The 13,935-nt window shown below is 44.0% G+C and overlaps 1 protein-coding gene and 1 pseudogene across 2 annotated transcripts; one reads left to right on the forward strand and one right to left on the reverse strand.

The window, feature by feature from the left end:
* The first annotated feature begins 104 nt into the window (after positions 1–104).
* LOC106586349 (lariat debranching enzyme-like) lies at positions 105–4,013 on the forward strand (annotated as a pseudogene). Its single transcript, XR_014382623.1, has 8 exons — positions 105–236; positions 670–754; positions 928–1,008; positions 1,107–1,190; positions 1,280–1,487; positions 1,702–1,779; positions 1,998–2,145; positions 2,308–4,013. The product of XR_014382623.1 is annotated as a lariat debranching enzyme-like (transcript).
* Positions 4,014–4,100: 87 nt separating this feature from the next.
* LOC106586350 (ras-related protein Rab-5B) lies at positions 4,101–10,354 on the reverse strand. Its single transcript, XM_014173541.3, has 6 exons — positions 10,210–10,354; positions 8,694–8,957; positions 7,945–8,096; positions 7,622–7,744; positions 7,373–7,466; positions 4,101–7,171 (listed from the first exon to the last, which is right to left on the reverse strand). Exons 2-6 carry the CDS (start codon positions 8,854–8,856, stop codon positions 7,047–7,049), a joined length of 657 nt encoding a protein of 218 aa, XP_014029016.1. The 5' UTR covers positions 8,857–8,957; positions 10,210–10,354; the 3' UTR covers positions 4,101–7,046.
* Positions 10,355–13,935: the final 3,581 nt, after the last annotated feature.

The following is a 13,935-nucleotide window of genomic DNA, read 5'->3' on the forward strand; positions in this document are numbered from 1 at the left end:
CAACGTTTCGGGATAATGTACGGATGTTTTTTTTTTTGTAAATTATATTGATTGTGGAAAGTGCAACCTATGACTCCATCGCTCGATTTACTTTAGTGGATGTGGTGTGCGCATGCGCTCTAGGCAAAATAGGCTGAGGTGGGAAAATATGTTCGATTCATACGTTTTGGTTGAGATGAACGGAACAAACCAACATAATCATAATCACGCTACGTCGTAAATGAAAATAGCAAAAGGTGAAGAAGAAAAAAAATTATACGTTTGATATGACCATGTCTCTTAGACAGGACAAGGCTACAACCTGTCTACAACCCCAGAGAGAGTTTTTGACAGCATATCTCTAGAGCTAGCGACAACAACCAACACAAATGTTTGAGCAAATATGCTAACTTTTATTATACTGTATCTATATTTGTCTTTCTCATCATATCATTAATTTATTTCCCTCGACCTAGCTCGTTATGCAAACCAAACTACTACTGTAGCTACAGTATATCAGAAGGTACATAGAAGGGCAGCTACTGTAATCTGGTGACCTCTATGGATTTAAATGCCATAGGAATCAACAGCCATGTGGGTTAAACCCAACCCTGTCAGTACTACTTATGGTTCCTTTAGTTTAAGGGACAATCTGTTGTATTTCTGATGGTTGTATCTTGATTGTTGCAGGTACTACTCTGGAGAGTAGAAAGCTCTGGTCCTGACCATCTTCATGGGGGGGGGATCATGAGGCCTCCAACCACCTCCAGGACTGGTGGGTAAGACCTTACCTTTAGACTCTGGCTACAAAGTTAACACGCATATTACAAGTTCCACAGATTGACATCTCAAGGCAATTTGCCCATCAGGCAATTCAGGAGCAGTTTTCACTTGCCTGAAAATGTTATTGTGCATGTAATAATAACAGTGTATGTGGTGTTCCATCAGGTTATGCTGGCGTTGTGCGCTACAAAGGAGTAAGGATAGGTGGCTTGTCTGGAATCTTCAAAGGGCATGAATACAGGAAATGTGAGGTCAAAAATCTCTAGTAGATATATCCTCCTGTTCCTGCAAATGCGTTGCAGCCCAACCGTTTTTAACATTGAATGAATGTCCTTTTTTTACAGGGCTTTACGAGTTCCCTCCATATCCCAGAAACTCTACGCAGTGTTTACCACATCAGGAACATTGATGTCTTCAAACTCAAACAGGTGACTACCACTTACAAGGTTAATATATCAAATTATGTCCCCCCCATTTTATCATATTTGTCATCATGCCTCCCCTATTTTGCCACTAGATCCAGATGGCTGTGGATGTCTTCCTGACCCATGACTGGCCTCGTGGGATCTACCATTATGGCAGCACGGGGCAGCTACTGAGGAAGAAGTTGTTCCAGAGGCAGGAGGTGGAGTCCTGCGGCTGCAGTGCTCCTGGCCCATCTGCAGCCTAACTACTGGTTCTCTGCACACCTCCACGTCAAGTTTGCTGCCCTTATGCAGCACCCGGTGAGCTGAACTGACTACGGTTATGTAGAGAGACTGCTGTGGATATTCAGAGATGTGATTCTTTCTGATTAATCAGAATTAAGATTCTGTGATTTTTGCATAATCCCAAACCAATATCTTCTTTATCCTGATTGTCATTGTTGTGTTGCTAGGTCACGGAACTGATATTTCCTATGCAGCACTGGTTATATTGCTGCTCTGTTTTTACCTTCAGGCCAATGATGATGCTGCCCTCCGCACTACCAAATTCCTCTCACTGGATAAGTGCCTCCCCTACATGGACTTTCTACAGGTGAGAGAGGGTGATTACACGTGGCATGGATGGTGTGTGATTATGGTCCAGTTTCATAGATCCAGATTAAACCTACTCCTGAATTTATGGAGCATCTGTTCATCTTGGTCTGTGAAACAGCTTGCTTGAAGATCTTGTTTTATGCTAGTAAGGGCTATAGGTGTCTTCTCTATGGTGCATGTCTGAGTTGATGCTGACTTGTATGGTGTGTGTTTCAGATCGTAGAGGTAGCAGACAGGCCCAAGCTCATCCCAGGTTCTGGAGTATGATCCAGAGTGGCTGGCCACCCCGAAGGCTAAAAGACAACCTGCTGGCTGTCAGCCCTAACTACTGGAACCCTCCACAGAACAACGGCCTGCACATAAGGTCAAATACTCACATTGTCTGTATTCCTCTCTCTCTCACACATACGACACACCCTGCTATCTCACTTAAACACTTGTTCTCTCACACACATACACATTTGTATACTTACAGACCACCCCTCACTTACACACCCACACTTAACTACTTCTGTATGTTGTCCAGGTGGGACATCAGTGCGTCTGAGGCAGCCATGATGGAGGCTGTGGGTGAACTGGGAGGTGAGCTGTCCATCCCAGACAACTTCAGCCTGACCGTGCCAGCCTACGATCCTGCCTGGCCCCCATCCCAGCTACAGCACCAACCCCCAGACCACCCAGCTCTGTGCCACCCAGGGCCTCACAGACATCTATGCCCAGGTCGGGGGACAGATGGGCACAGGAGCCCCAGAGCTGGAGGATGATGATGATGTCGAGTGCGGATGATTATCCTAGTGAGTACCCTATTGACACCTCAGGCCTGTCCAGCTCATACAACCCTGATGAGATGACCATAGAGGAAGAAGAGGGGGAGAAGGAGGGAGGAGAGAAAAAGGGTAAGGGGGAGGGCCCGGATGCAGTGGTGCCTGAGGGTGAGACGGGGGAAGCAGGAGAGAGACGGGACTCAGGGAGCCTCTGGAGAGCTACCCCCCCAGTCGCATGGTCCTGTCCATGCTTGAGCCCAAATCAGACCCCGCTACTCCCTCTGGCCTGTCCCTCAACCTGCCTACCCCCTCTCACTCCTCACCCCTGGAAAGGAAGGGGGAGGAGCCCCATGTCCGGATCCCCAAGCGCAGCAGTGGGAAGAAGGGGGATCCCAGCAGTACGGGTAGCAACTCCAGGATCAAACACAGGAACCAGGTCATCTACACAGCAGTCAACAACAAGGAGAGTGAGGACTAGGGCTGGAACTTGACCCACGTTTTGGTGGGAACTGTTGTGAAATATACAAGATTCTCATGATGGTTTTATATTGATATTGTCCGTCAATGAAAAACTATTGTCCTTCTTGATTGCAAACCAACAGAGAGCTGTTTTGTTAGGAAAGGAAGAGGGGAGAATCCCATGATGGAAATGTATGTTTTTAAGTCTAATTTCTGTTTTTGTAAATAATGACATTTTGGACAAATGTTGATTTCAGACATTTTACTGAGTTGTTTTCTAGTGTGGGTCAACTGCAAAAGGGCTGTTGTAAATAAAACAAGTATATCATGTAAAGAATGCAAGTTTATATTTATTGTCATGAATCTTGCCCTGGAGGCAGGACTAAGCGATTTCTGCTAGAAGGGCCAACTGCAAAGTCAAAATTAGCTATATTGTACAAATTCATGATAACTCAAACTAGTTTTTTGGTATTCATTTAAGGTTAGGCATTAGGGTTAGCAGTGTGGTTAAGGTTAGGTTTAAAATCATATTTTGACTTTGTAGCTGTGCCAGCTAGTGACCACTCTGCAGAACTGCCTCCAGAACAAGATTCATGACGAAAAATGCTAACCTGTGTAAAGAACATGAATATGTTTGTACACTAATCAGTGTTTCCCAAACTCAGTCCTGAGGCCCTCCGTTGGATGCACGTTATGGGTGTTGCCCTAGCACTACATAGCTGATTCAAATAAACAAAGCTTGATGACAAGTTGGTTATTTGAATCAGCTGTGTAGTGCTAGGACAAAAAACCAAAACGTTCCCCCAGGGGGGACCCCTGGACCGAGTTTGGGAAACCCTGCACTAAATAGTCAAATCAATTTTGAACATGAACCTTGTGTATGACATCTTTACTCCTGTACACATTCTGAGATCAGGCCCATGTTTATGCAGTGCTTTGTGACTGCCTAAACCTCTTTTTTTTTTAAAGCCCCCCTAAAGCATCCCAAATGTTCTTGCAACCCCCCCCCCCAAATGAAAAACTATATTTCAAGCCTAACCCATGACAGAGACAAGTGGCACAACTGGACTAAACCATTTATGATACAAGCCCTCAGTTCATATTCACTGCACACATGGCGCAATAGCACATCTTTATTGAACAACACTTTACAGAGGAGCTGAGGGGAGTTTGAGTCTTTCCCACGTTTTTGTGGAGGTCATCATTATTACACGAACCTGTGATCATAGAATAAGAGTTAATGAATGAGTGACTCATGGACTTATCAATTAATCATGATGACAGCCCATGAAACAATTTGCTTTTAAATTAAGTAGAGCTCATCACATAGATTGGTGTCCTTAGTGACTAATTCCAGCGTAATGATATAAGTACTCTAGTTAGTAAAATCAACAGTTTCAATAAAATTAGGTGACAAAATATACTGTATTTGACAAGAGCTCCTTACAACTGTACAAAGAGCAGAATTACACTGTGCAGAAAGAGTTAATGGTTACAAGCTAATGTTGAGGTCCAGGGAGATGCTTTACTTTTACTTTTTAGCTGGGATGGCTAACTCTGGAAATTCCTTTGGTATCTACTGAGTAAGTGAATCAGCTTTTAGTTTTCTTGCACCTTATTTGTGGAACAATCTTCCATCGACCGTTTTCTTGCGGGTAATGTCATACCGTATAAAAAAATTCACGACAGCTGTGATGGAAACAGGTAGTTTCGGTACGATTTTTTAAAATGCCGACAGAATTTGTTCGTTCGACATGGTGGGATCTTTTTTGTGTCTTAATTATGTGAGAAATGGTGGTGGAAACACCTTTATTCCCAAATATTGATATAATAACCATCATATGGAAGTAAACTTGAAGTCATGTGACGATATGGTGTGTTGTCCTCCCACTATGACTTGGAAAAAGCATGCAGTTTATTAGGCTACAGATGAAATAAAATGTGATGAACTTCACAGGGTGGTGAAAGCGCATAGTGATCTTGATGCTCCTTTCCAATAAATATCGATGGTCTTATTCTGGTGACATGATCGACGCTTGACTGCCGTTTAACAAAAACGATTATTCTTGCTCTTATCCATAATAATCCCATTATATAATCTACCAGCCCAGCCGACCCACATAAATCTGTCACCAATTGGATGGAAACCTAGCTAGTGTGTTTTTCTTTCTGTTTGCATTTTGATGTGTATATTTTCTGTCATTCTGTGCTCATCTGTAAAAGAGACCTTGGTCTGAGTATGACCCCCTGATAAAATAAAGGTTAAATTTAAAAAAAGTACATTTCTGCCTATTGAACATGCCACAGCATACCCAAATCAAAGAACATATGAAGATAATGGGAGTAGGCACTTCTTGTTTTGTTTTTAAACCCCCCGTAAGCATCCGTATTCTTTTTAGCTAAGCCTTGGACACGTCCCAAATGGATCCTTCCCTACACCAGACACTCCTGTAGATCTGAAACAATTGGAGAGGTGGAAGCAATATGGCAAAAATAATCCACCCATTTGGCCAGGTTAAGCAACTACCATAATGCATTAACCTTTCTGATCTGTTCAGATCTACATAAATATGTCTAGGGGTAAAGGGTCAATTCTGAATCCATCAACAGAGTGAGTAGCTCTGTCACCAAAGCTTGCCGTCTCGCTCTAGTGCTTTGAACAGCACCAGCTCATTAGTCATCAACGTTAAAAGCGTTTGTTTACAATGTTTTCAATTACATCAACTCTTAAGCAGTAAGAAACAAGACAAATGAAGAACAGCAGAACATATCATGTAGATCATGGACATTGCATTCACAACATGACAGGCCAGATACCAGATGCATTGGTTTCCTACCTACAGGACTGCAAGTCTAGAGGGGTTTGAGTAGCCTGGTCCCAGATCTGCTTGTGCTGTCTTGCAAACTCCTATAGTCATTGTTGAGCAGAGGGAGACAGATCTGGGACCAGGCTAGGGTTTGAGATCAATACCAACTATAAGTTATCACTACGAGGGGCAAGGAATTTCTCCTGACAATGTAAACTGACCAGGAGAGACTGTGGCCATGGATATCACCAATTGTGCACTAGACAGTGGATTGATTGTTAGAAACAGTGAAGGTTTCCAGTGAAGGCCTAGCCAGACAGACATGGCCTAGAGCAGACTCACTCAGTCCCAACAGCAAATAAATACTGGACTCTGGGTTCTTCAGTGTACATCTACATCTGTGTGTGGAAGATAGATAAATGAGGAGGAGAGGCCTGGATGAGCATGATGTTTCACAACACCGCTGCTCTGAGGAGTACTAATAATAATATAGCCTAGGGGTTCAAATAAATAAAGGGCACCAGAGGAAATTAGGGCATCAGAAGAGGCAATAAACTGTGTTTATCCTCCCTCCGTCGTTTGGGATTGTGGGTAACCTGTGCCATCTAACATGGGTTACTCTATCTGTAGGGACTGGGGAGTATCTGGAATGGCCCAGGCCAAGGCTTCAGGGTTGGGTTAAGGTTGTCCAGGCTGCCTGGGGCTCATGCCAGAGGAGGGTGATGAGAGGGCATTTAATACAGCTCTGCCCCTCTGTGAGGTGCACAAATGGGAATACTATAGGGAGGGAGTATGACCTGCATCCCATTCACTCTTTCATTCCCTCATCCTTCAGGCTCCATCTCTCCTTTCTTCCCTCTCTGCCACTCAAGAACTGACACTGCAGCGATTGCATAACCAAATGGAACCATGATTGAAATTAAACGAGACAGACAAAATGCAAAACATCCATGATTAGCGCTCAAAACTATACAAAGTATTCACTCTCTCACGCTCTTTTTCCTCCTCATGTCTGTCAGTCTTTGTCCAAAATCTCTCTCTGGCGTCGGTTGGTGAGGCAAACACTCATAAAAGACAACCGTCCAACTCAAACTCCCTCTTTCTTTCTTCCCCTCTTTCTATTTCTCTCAATGGCGGTCTGTCTGTCTGTGGATGGGAGGGAGGGTGGAGGGGGTTTCCCCCTGCCCGACCCCAGAGGTTGGGAACAGGGATGGCAGGATGGTGGTGAAGGGGTCCTAGTTCCCTCCTCCTCCTCCACAGCAGGATCGGGTGTTGTGGGCTTCAGGATCCTGTAGGTTCACTCCCCGGTGTCGCGCTGCATGTGTAGGATTCTGGGTGTCCGTTTTGGGCATCTTTTTGGCTGCAGAGATAGTGGAACACACTTTGTCAGAGGCCAATAATAATGTTTGTTATTATTATTTTGAACTATGCCCTGGAGTTTTTCCTGGTCATGTGATGTGGTCATGAAAAACTTTTTTCTTAAGCCAATAGTTGATTTGAATCTAAATGATTATCCCTAGAAGTCGCCCTATAGATTGTTGGGAAAAAGATGGGAGCTCACCAATGGCCAGGAAAAGTTCGTTGACATTCATGGCAGTCTTGGCAGAGGTCTCCATGAAGAGAAGTCCAGTGTCTTCAGAATAGGTCTGGGCCTCCTGTCAGACAGGCAACACATAATGAAAAGGCTATCCATCAGGCAACCATCCATCAGTATTGGGAATCCCCAGTTAGAATTCAAATGTGGTATACCATTAAGTCATTGTATAGTAAAGACCTTAACATCTTAACGAGTCAGTGTTGAGTACAGTACCTCATACTCCACTAGTCTCTTCTCAGCCAGGTCCGCCTTGTTGCCTGCCAGAGCGATGACAATGTTGGGGCTAGCCTGCCTCTGTAGCTCCTTCACCCAGGCTTTAGCCCGCTCAAACGTCTCCTACAGGAGGGCAAAATAGAGACCATAAGAGAGGGACAGAGGGGAGAGGTGAGAAAGAGGAGTCAGATACAGTGCAACATTTAAATAACATGGCTATGTTCACATGATAGAGAGGGCTAAAGCTTCTATACAGTACAATACATGTTAACTCTTAAAGTTAGCTCTGAGCATGCATCTTTGTGGTGTGCTGATGACTGTACCGGCTTGGTGATGTCAAAGACCACGATGGCAGCCTGTGCCCCGCGGTAGTACATGGGAGCCAGACTGTGGTAACGCTCCTGTCCCGCTGTGTCCCAGATCTCAAACTTCACAGTAGTGTCGTCTAGACACACAGACTGGGCCAGGAACGCAGCTGAGAGAGGGAGAGAGGATGAATAACTCATGATGTAAAACTTAGTCCTTTCATCTCAGACAACCCTCCCAACTTGATCCAGGAAATCTCGCACAGTGTGCTTATGCTGCGGTACTCAAGGACCAAAAGGCTCCTCAACAGCTTCTACCCCGAAGCCAAAAGATTGCTGAACAATTAATAAAATCGGCAACAGACAATTTACATTGACCCCCCCCTTTTGTACACTGCTGCTACTCGCTGTTTATTATCTATGCATAGTCACTTCACCCCCACCTACATGTACAAATGACCTCAACTAACCTGTACCCCCGCACACTGACTCAGTACCGGTGTCCCCTGTATATAGGCTTGTTATTGTTATTCTTATTGTGTTACTTTTTATTATTACTCTTTACTTTAGTCTACCTGGTAAATATTTTCTTAACTCTTCTTGAACTGCGCTGTTGGTTAAGGGCTTGTAAGTAAGCATTTCACGGTAAGGTCTACACTTGTTGTATTCGGCGCATGTGACAAATAAAGTTTGATTTGATTTGAACAGAGTTGCCCAGCAGTGCCCGTCAACTTCTCCCCTCCCCTTATTCCCCCATCCCCCATCACCTCCGATGGTGGTCTCCTGGAACTCATCAAACTGTCCCTTGACGAAGCGCAGAACTAGGCTGGACTTTCCCACTGCCATGTCTCCCAGTAGGACCAGTTTAAACTGGCATATCTTGGTCTGGGGCAGCGTGCCATTGGGCCGGCCACTCCCTCTGGTAGCCATGGTGACGGTGGAGGGTGGGGCCTCCCAGTGATGGGAGCTTAGACTACAGGGATCTCTAGGATGTGAAGTCTTTCTCTACCTCCCCTCTCCTCTCTTTCTGTCTGCAGATGAGAGAATGACAATAGAGGGAACTGTTATGTAAAGCATTGCTGGTAATGGAAAAAGGAAAGAGTGGCTCACACGACAGCAGGTGTCATTCAGTCTGGACAGGTGGGTAATTGTTTCATCTGTATTACATGATTATTACATGATCTGCAATAAAGCCCATTCACACAAATCTAGGGTGACTGACATAAAACACAGGCTGAGGATGTGCGCTAGCCTGCATTATACATCGCCATAGGAATCATGGTGCGGTCAAAACAAGTGGAGGTGTCGACCATTCCAGGTCCAATTAATAGGACAAAATGGTCATGTCTGTCATTTGCACCAATGACGGGAGTGTGATGATCTCCCACTCCCCACTGTCACACGCATCCAAACGCTGTAATTTCAAAGTTTGTTTCATTATGGTTATAAATAATTTCAGACTTGTCGACTGCATGAACTTCACAAAAATCATGTGCTCAAAGGTCATACAGTTTTTGATGAAGTCGCCACAGTTGCTTCTCACCAACTACACCGTGCAGCATCACCTGCCCTGTGGGAGGCACTATTTGTCCACCAATCATTAGGGTGCTTTTGTTTCGGCCACGTTTATGTGACTGAAACAAGAACCAACTTTGCATGGATTCTAAAGTTACAGGGGGTACAAATGAAAAGTGATATTTGAGACCCCTCTAACCAATGAATTGTACACACGTTATATTTCCAGTTTGTGAGTGCGTGATATGGAGGTATAGAAGTTTCTTTAGACATTTATACAGAAACACTTTTATAAACAATAGCAGCTATGTTGACTCTGCCATGTTGATCTGAGCCTTAATGTTGGAATACCACTACATTGTCCGACTTTCGGCTGTCATCTCCCCCGACTTCACTCGCCGACTTTCGTCTGCTGCCGGCTTCATGAGGCTTAGCCCTCGAACACACCCATTGTTATATCAGGAGAATGACTGTGCTTTCACCACCACAGATCAAACCACGTATGTGGCTTTGCCATTGTTAATTACCTGCTACGCATTTAGCTTTATTTTTATTTTACATTGGAGAATAGGAGTTATGCAGGTATTGTCCGTTTTATCTGTTAATTGGTGCATCTCCGTAGAGAATGGACTCCGTTGTAGCCAAGTCATTTTGATGCGGATGAGCCAATTCCGCCCCAGCTCTGGTTTGACGCTCTTCTGTTTCAGCCTTGCGGATACACGTCCCATGTAGCCTACATACGGGGAGTAGAAAAACATCAATACATACCAGTGACAGTATTGGCGCTGTCTCTAACACGATCTAAGGTCCCAGTCTTGAGTCTTGACTGTTGACAATTTATCTACTGGTAAAAGGACTGTTAACGCTTCCTGCAAATTCGCGCAGTCGCAGTCAGTGCCGCATTCTCGATTTTCTTAAACGGATAGATAACGGCATTCCTCCACGTTTAGTTCACGTCAGGTGCAAAGGTGCCCACTCTCCCAAAAAATACCCCAAATATTTCATTGAGTAAAATATTTGTATTTGTAAACCGCATCTATGGAAGCGCATTCCCGCCACAAAAAAACAACATTTGTAATGTCCAAAGGTCGTTATCAATAATACTCCTCAATAAGAGGAAGAGCGTTTGATTTGCCTGCTTTGTGGCAAAGTTCCTTTATTGGCATGGGAAACATATGTTTACATTGCCAAAGCAAGTGAAATAGATAATAAACAAAAGTAAAATAAACACTACAAAAGGGAAAATAAATAAACATAAATACCACATCTTCACCAACAAACCGCCCCCGAGGTCAAACTAAAGTCTGTCAGCTAGACTCACACACACACACACACACACACACACACACACACACACACACACACACACACACACACACACACACACACACACACACACACACACACACACACACACCTGGATCAAACTAAAGTCTGTCAGCTAGACACACACACAGCACACACACACACACACACACACACACACACACACTTGGACCAAACTAAAGTCCATCAGAAACACATCCCCCCTGACCCTCTGATTCACCAAGCCCTGGGTAAAAGTCTCCTCCACTCCTCTTTTCCGCCTTCTTCCATTGCCTTCTCATATTATTTTTCTAAATGCACAATAGGTGACGAGATCGTGACCCTGTAGGTCACAGTTCAGTCTGTAGCAGCATTCCAAACCAGTTCATTACCTCTGATCCTGTGATGTCACTGGTATTCATTCACAATGTACTGTATAGTGTATAATATGCTGTTTTATGTCAGAGTTGGTGTGTGTTCTCCTCCTACCGAGGGATCTGTCTGTGAATGGGTGGTGAATTGCATTGGGCAGGCTTTTGTTCCAGCCCAGCACTAGCACACCTGATTCAACATATCAACCTCTCATCAAGACATTGATAAACTGTATCAGGTGTCTTAATGTTGATACAGTATGTAACTTACAAAGCTTGTGGACTAAGGCACTGCATCTCAGTGCTTGAGGCGTCACTACAGACACCCTGGTTCGAATCCAGGCTGTATCATAACTGGCTGTGATTGTGAGGCCCACAGGGCGGTGCACATTTGGCCCAGCGTCCTCCAGGTTTGGCCGGTGTAGGTCGTCATTGTAAATAAGAATTTGTTCTTAACTGACTTGCCTAGTTACATTTAAAAAATAAGTAAATATATATAGCTCTCCAGGACCAGGGTTGGCCCCCCACTGGCTTGGGAAGTGTGTGGGAGGTCTGGGTTAAACCAAGTATGTCTCTCTTTTCAATCTTTCTGACTGTTTGTATCAGTGGAGGTGAGAGGACGGCTTATAATAATGGCTGGAATGGAGCAAGTAGAATGGCATCAAGCACATGGAAACCATGTGTTTGATGTCTTTGATACCGTTCCACCGATTCCGCTCCAGCCATTACCACAAGCCCGTCCTCCCCAATTAAGGTGCCACCAACCTCCTGTGGTTTGTAAGTATTATGTTCCTCTGACCCAGATGCTATTTTAGCACTCATTGCACTTTGACTAGATAAACGTTAGAGACACCAGACTGCAAGTCATAACGTCATCATAGGAAAAGGGAACAGCAATGGTAGTCTATTTGTCTCCCCTGTTCTCTTCCTCTCCTTCTCTTCCTCTTTCTCTGTCTCCCTCCCTCTCTCATTTAAGAGAGAATACTGATCCAAACACTATGAAACTGAAGCGACTGCGTGAACTGGAAGACTGACATTTCTTTTTTTTAAGTTTGATGTGATTTGACTGAAGCAATAAAGTTGACTGAGACTTTGGGTGTCTTGAAAAACTCTTAAAATAAAATGTATTAATCATTATTGTGTTTGTTGTTTGTTTCTGATGACACTGGTGAGGTCTGTGTGCATGAAGGCTAATTATCTACCATGCTAGGTAGGTGAGTGCATTTTCCTGCTCCCTGCTTCACCACAAATCTCAACATTTACTAGTCATAACTAATGCTTATAACTAGTGTTTATATATACAGTATCTATATACAGTGGAGATCAGTGGTGTAGTGGAGGGTAAACGCAGTATACACACCTTTTTTATTCTGTGAGAGGGTTTACCCACCTTTTGTGGAAAAATGTATTTAAGTATAGGGAGAGTTACTTTATTCACCATGGACAGCAATCACAGTTTACCACTACATCAATGGTAGAGATCATGTTTTAACATTGTGAGGGTTCTAGCTGAGGACAGCTGAGGTCATGTTCACACACAACCCTCTGTCTCTCTCTTTAGAGATGGTATCTTGGTAACTTTCTCTCTCTCCAGTGCCCTCATTTATCAACCAGGTGTACATTTCTTACTAAATTCTGCCATATGTGGAGATTCAGGGATTTGTGTGCGCCAGAAATTATTGGGATTTAACAAACTGTCGCACGCAACAAAAAGGCATGTTTTTATTGATAAATCAGAGCCATGTTATATTTGTGCGCTACAACCCAGCTTGGAAAATAACCTCCATTTACCTTTTATGGCAACAAAAACACCCTCATTTGCTGTATGATTTGGAAATGTTGGAATTTGGCCATGTCCATTTCTTAAAGAAGCAGAATATCAGATGTTATCACATTTCTGTAGAGTTGAGGGCAGAATGTTTTAATCTGTTGCAGTGACTGGGGCGGCAGGTAACCTAGTGGTTAGAGCGTTGGGCCAGTAACCAGAAGGTTGCTGGATTGATTCCTCGAGCTGACATGGTAAATATCTGTCGTTCTGCCCCTGAGCAAGACAGTTAACCCACTGTTCCCCGGGTGATGTGGATGTAGATGAAGGCAGCCCCACCCCCCCCCCCGCACCTCTCTGATTCAGAGGGGTTGGGTTAAATGCGGAAGACACATTTCTGTTGAAGACATTCAGTTGGACAACTGACTACGTATGCCCCCTATAGTGAGTACCAAACACCGATTGTTTATTGAACAACTTGAAAGTAAATGCTGCCTACATCCCACACTTCTATGCAAAATATGAATTGTTGTTCAATACATGATTGCAGGTATAGGCTCTGGGACGAAATAGGCTAGGTTTACTGCCATAGGTTATTTATTTAACCTTTATTTAACTAGGAAAGTCAGTTAAGAATTCTTATTTACAATGACGGCCTACCCCGGCCAAACCCTACCCTAACCCGGACGACGCTGGGCCAATTGTGCACTGCCCTATGGGACTCCCGTTCACAGCCTGTTTTGATACAGCCTGAATCAGGGTCTGTAGAGACACCTCTAGCACGGCGTTGCAGTGCCTTAGACCGCTGCGCCACTCGGGAGGTTACCGGTCTATTTCATTTTGAACATTGTTGGCTATTGAATGAGCGATTAATAAATGGTGGGAATAAACCAGTCATGTCTGAAAAGGAGAGGCATGCTGTGCAATATGATTATGATTTAGGCCTCTATGGTAAAAGTCAAATCAATATATTACTATACGGTCTTCTTACCAACGGCAAATGCATCTGTTTTATTATTAGGCCTACGTTTTAATTATGACTTTGTGGCTGTG

Source organism: Salmo salar, chromosome 25 (genome assembly GCF_965601325.2).
Source record: "Salmo salar chromosome 25, fSalSal1, whole genome shotgun sequence".
NCBI classification, from domain to species: Eukaryota; Metazoa; Chordata; class Actinopteri; order Salmoniformes; family Salmonidae; genus Salmo; species Salmo salar.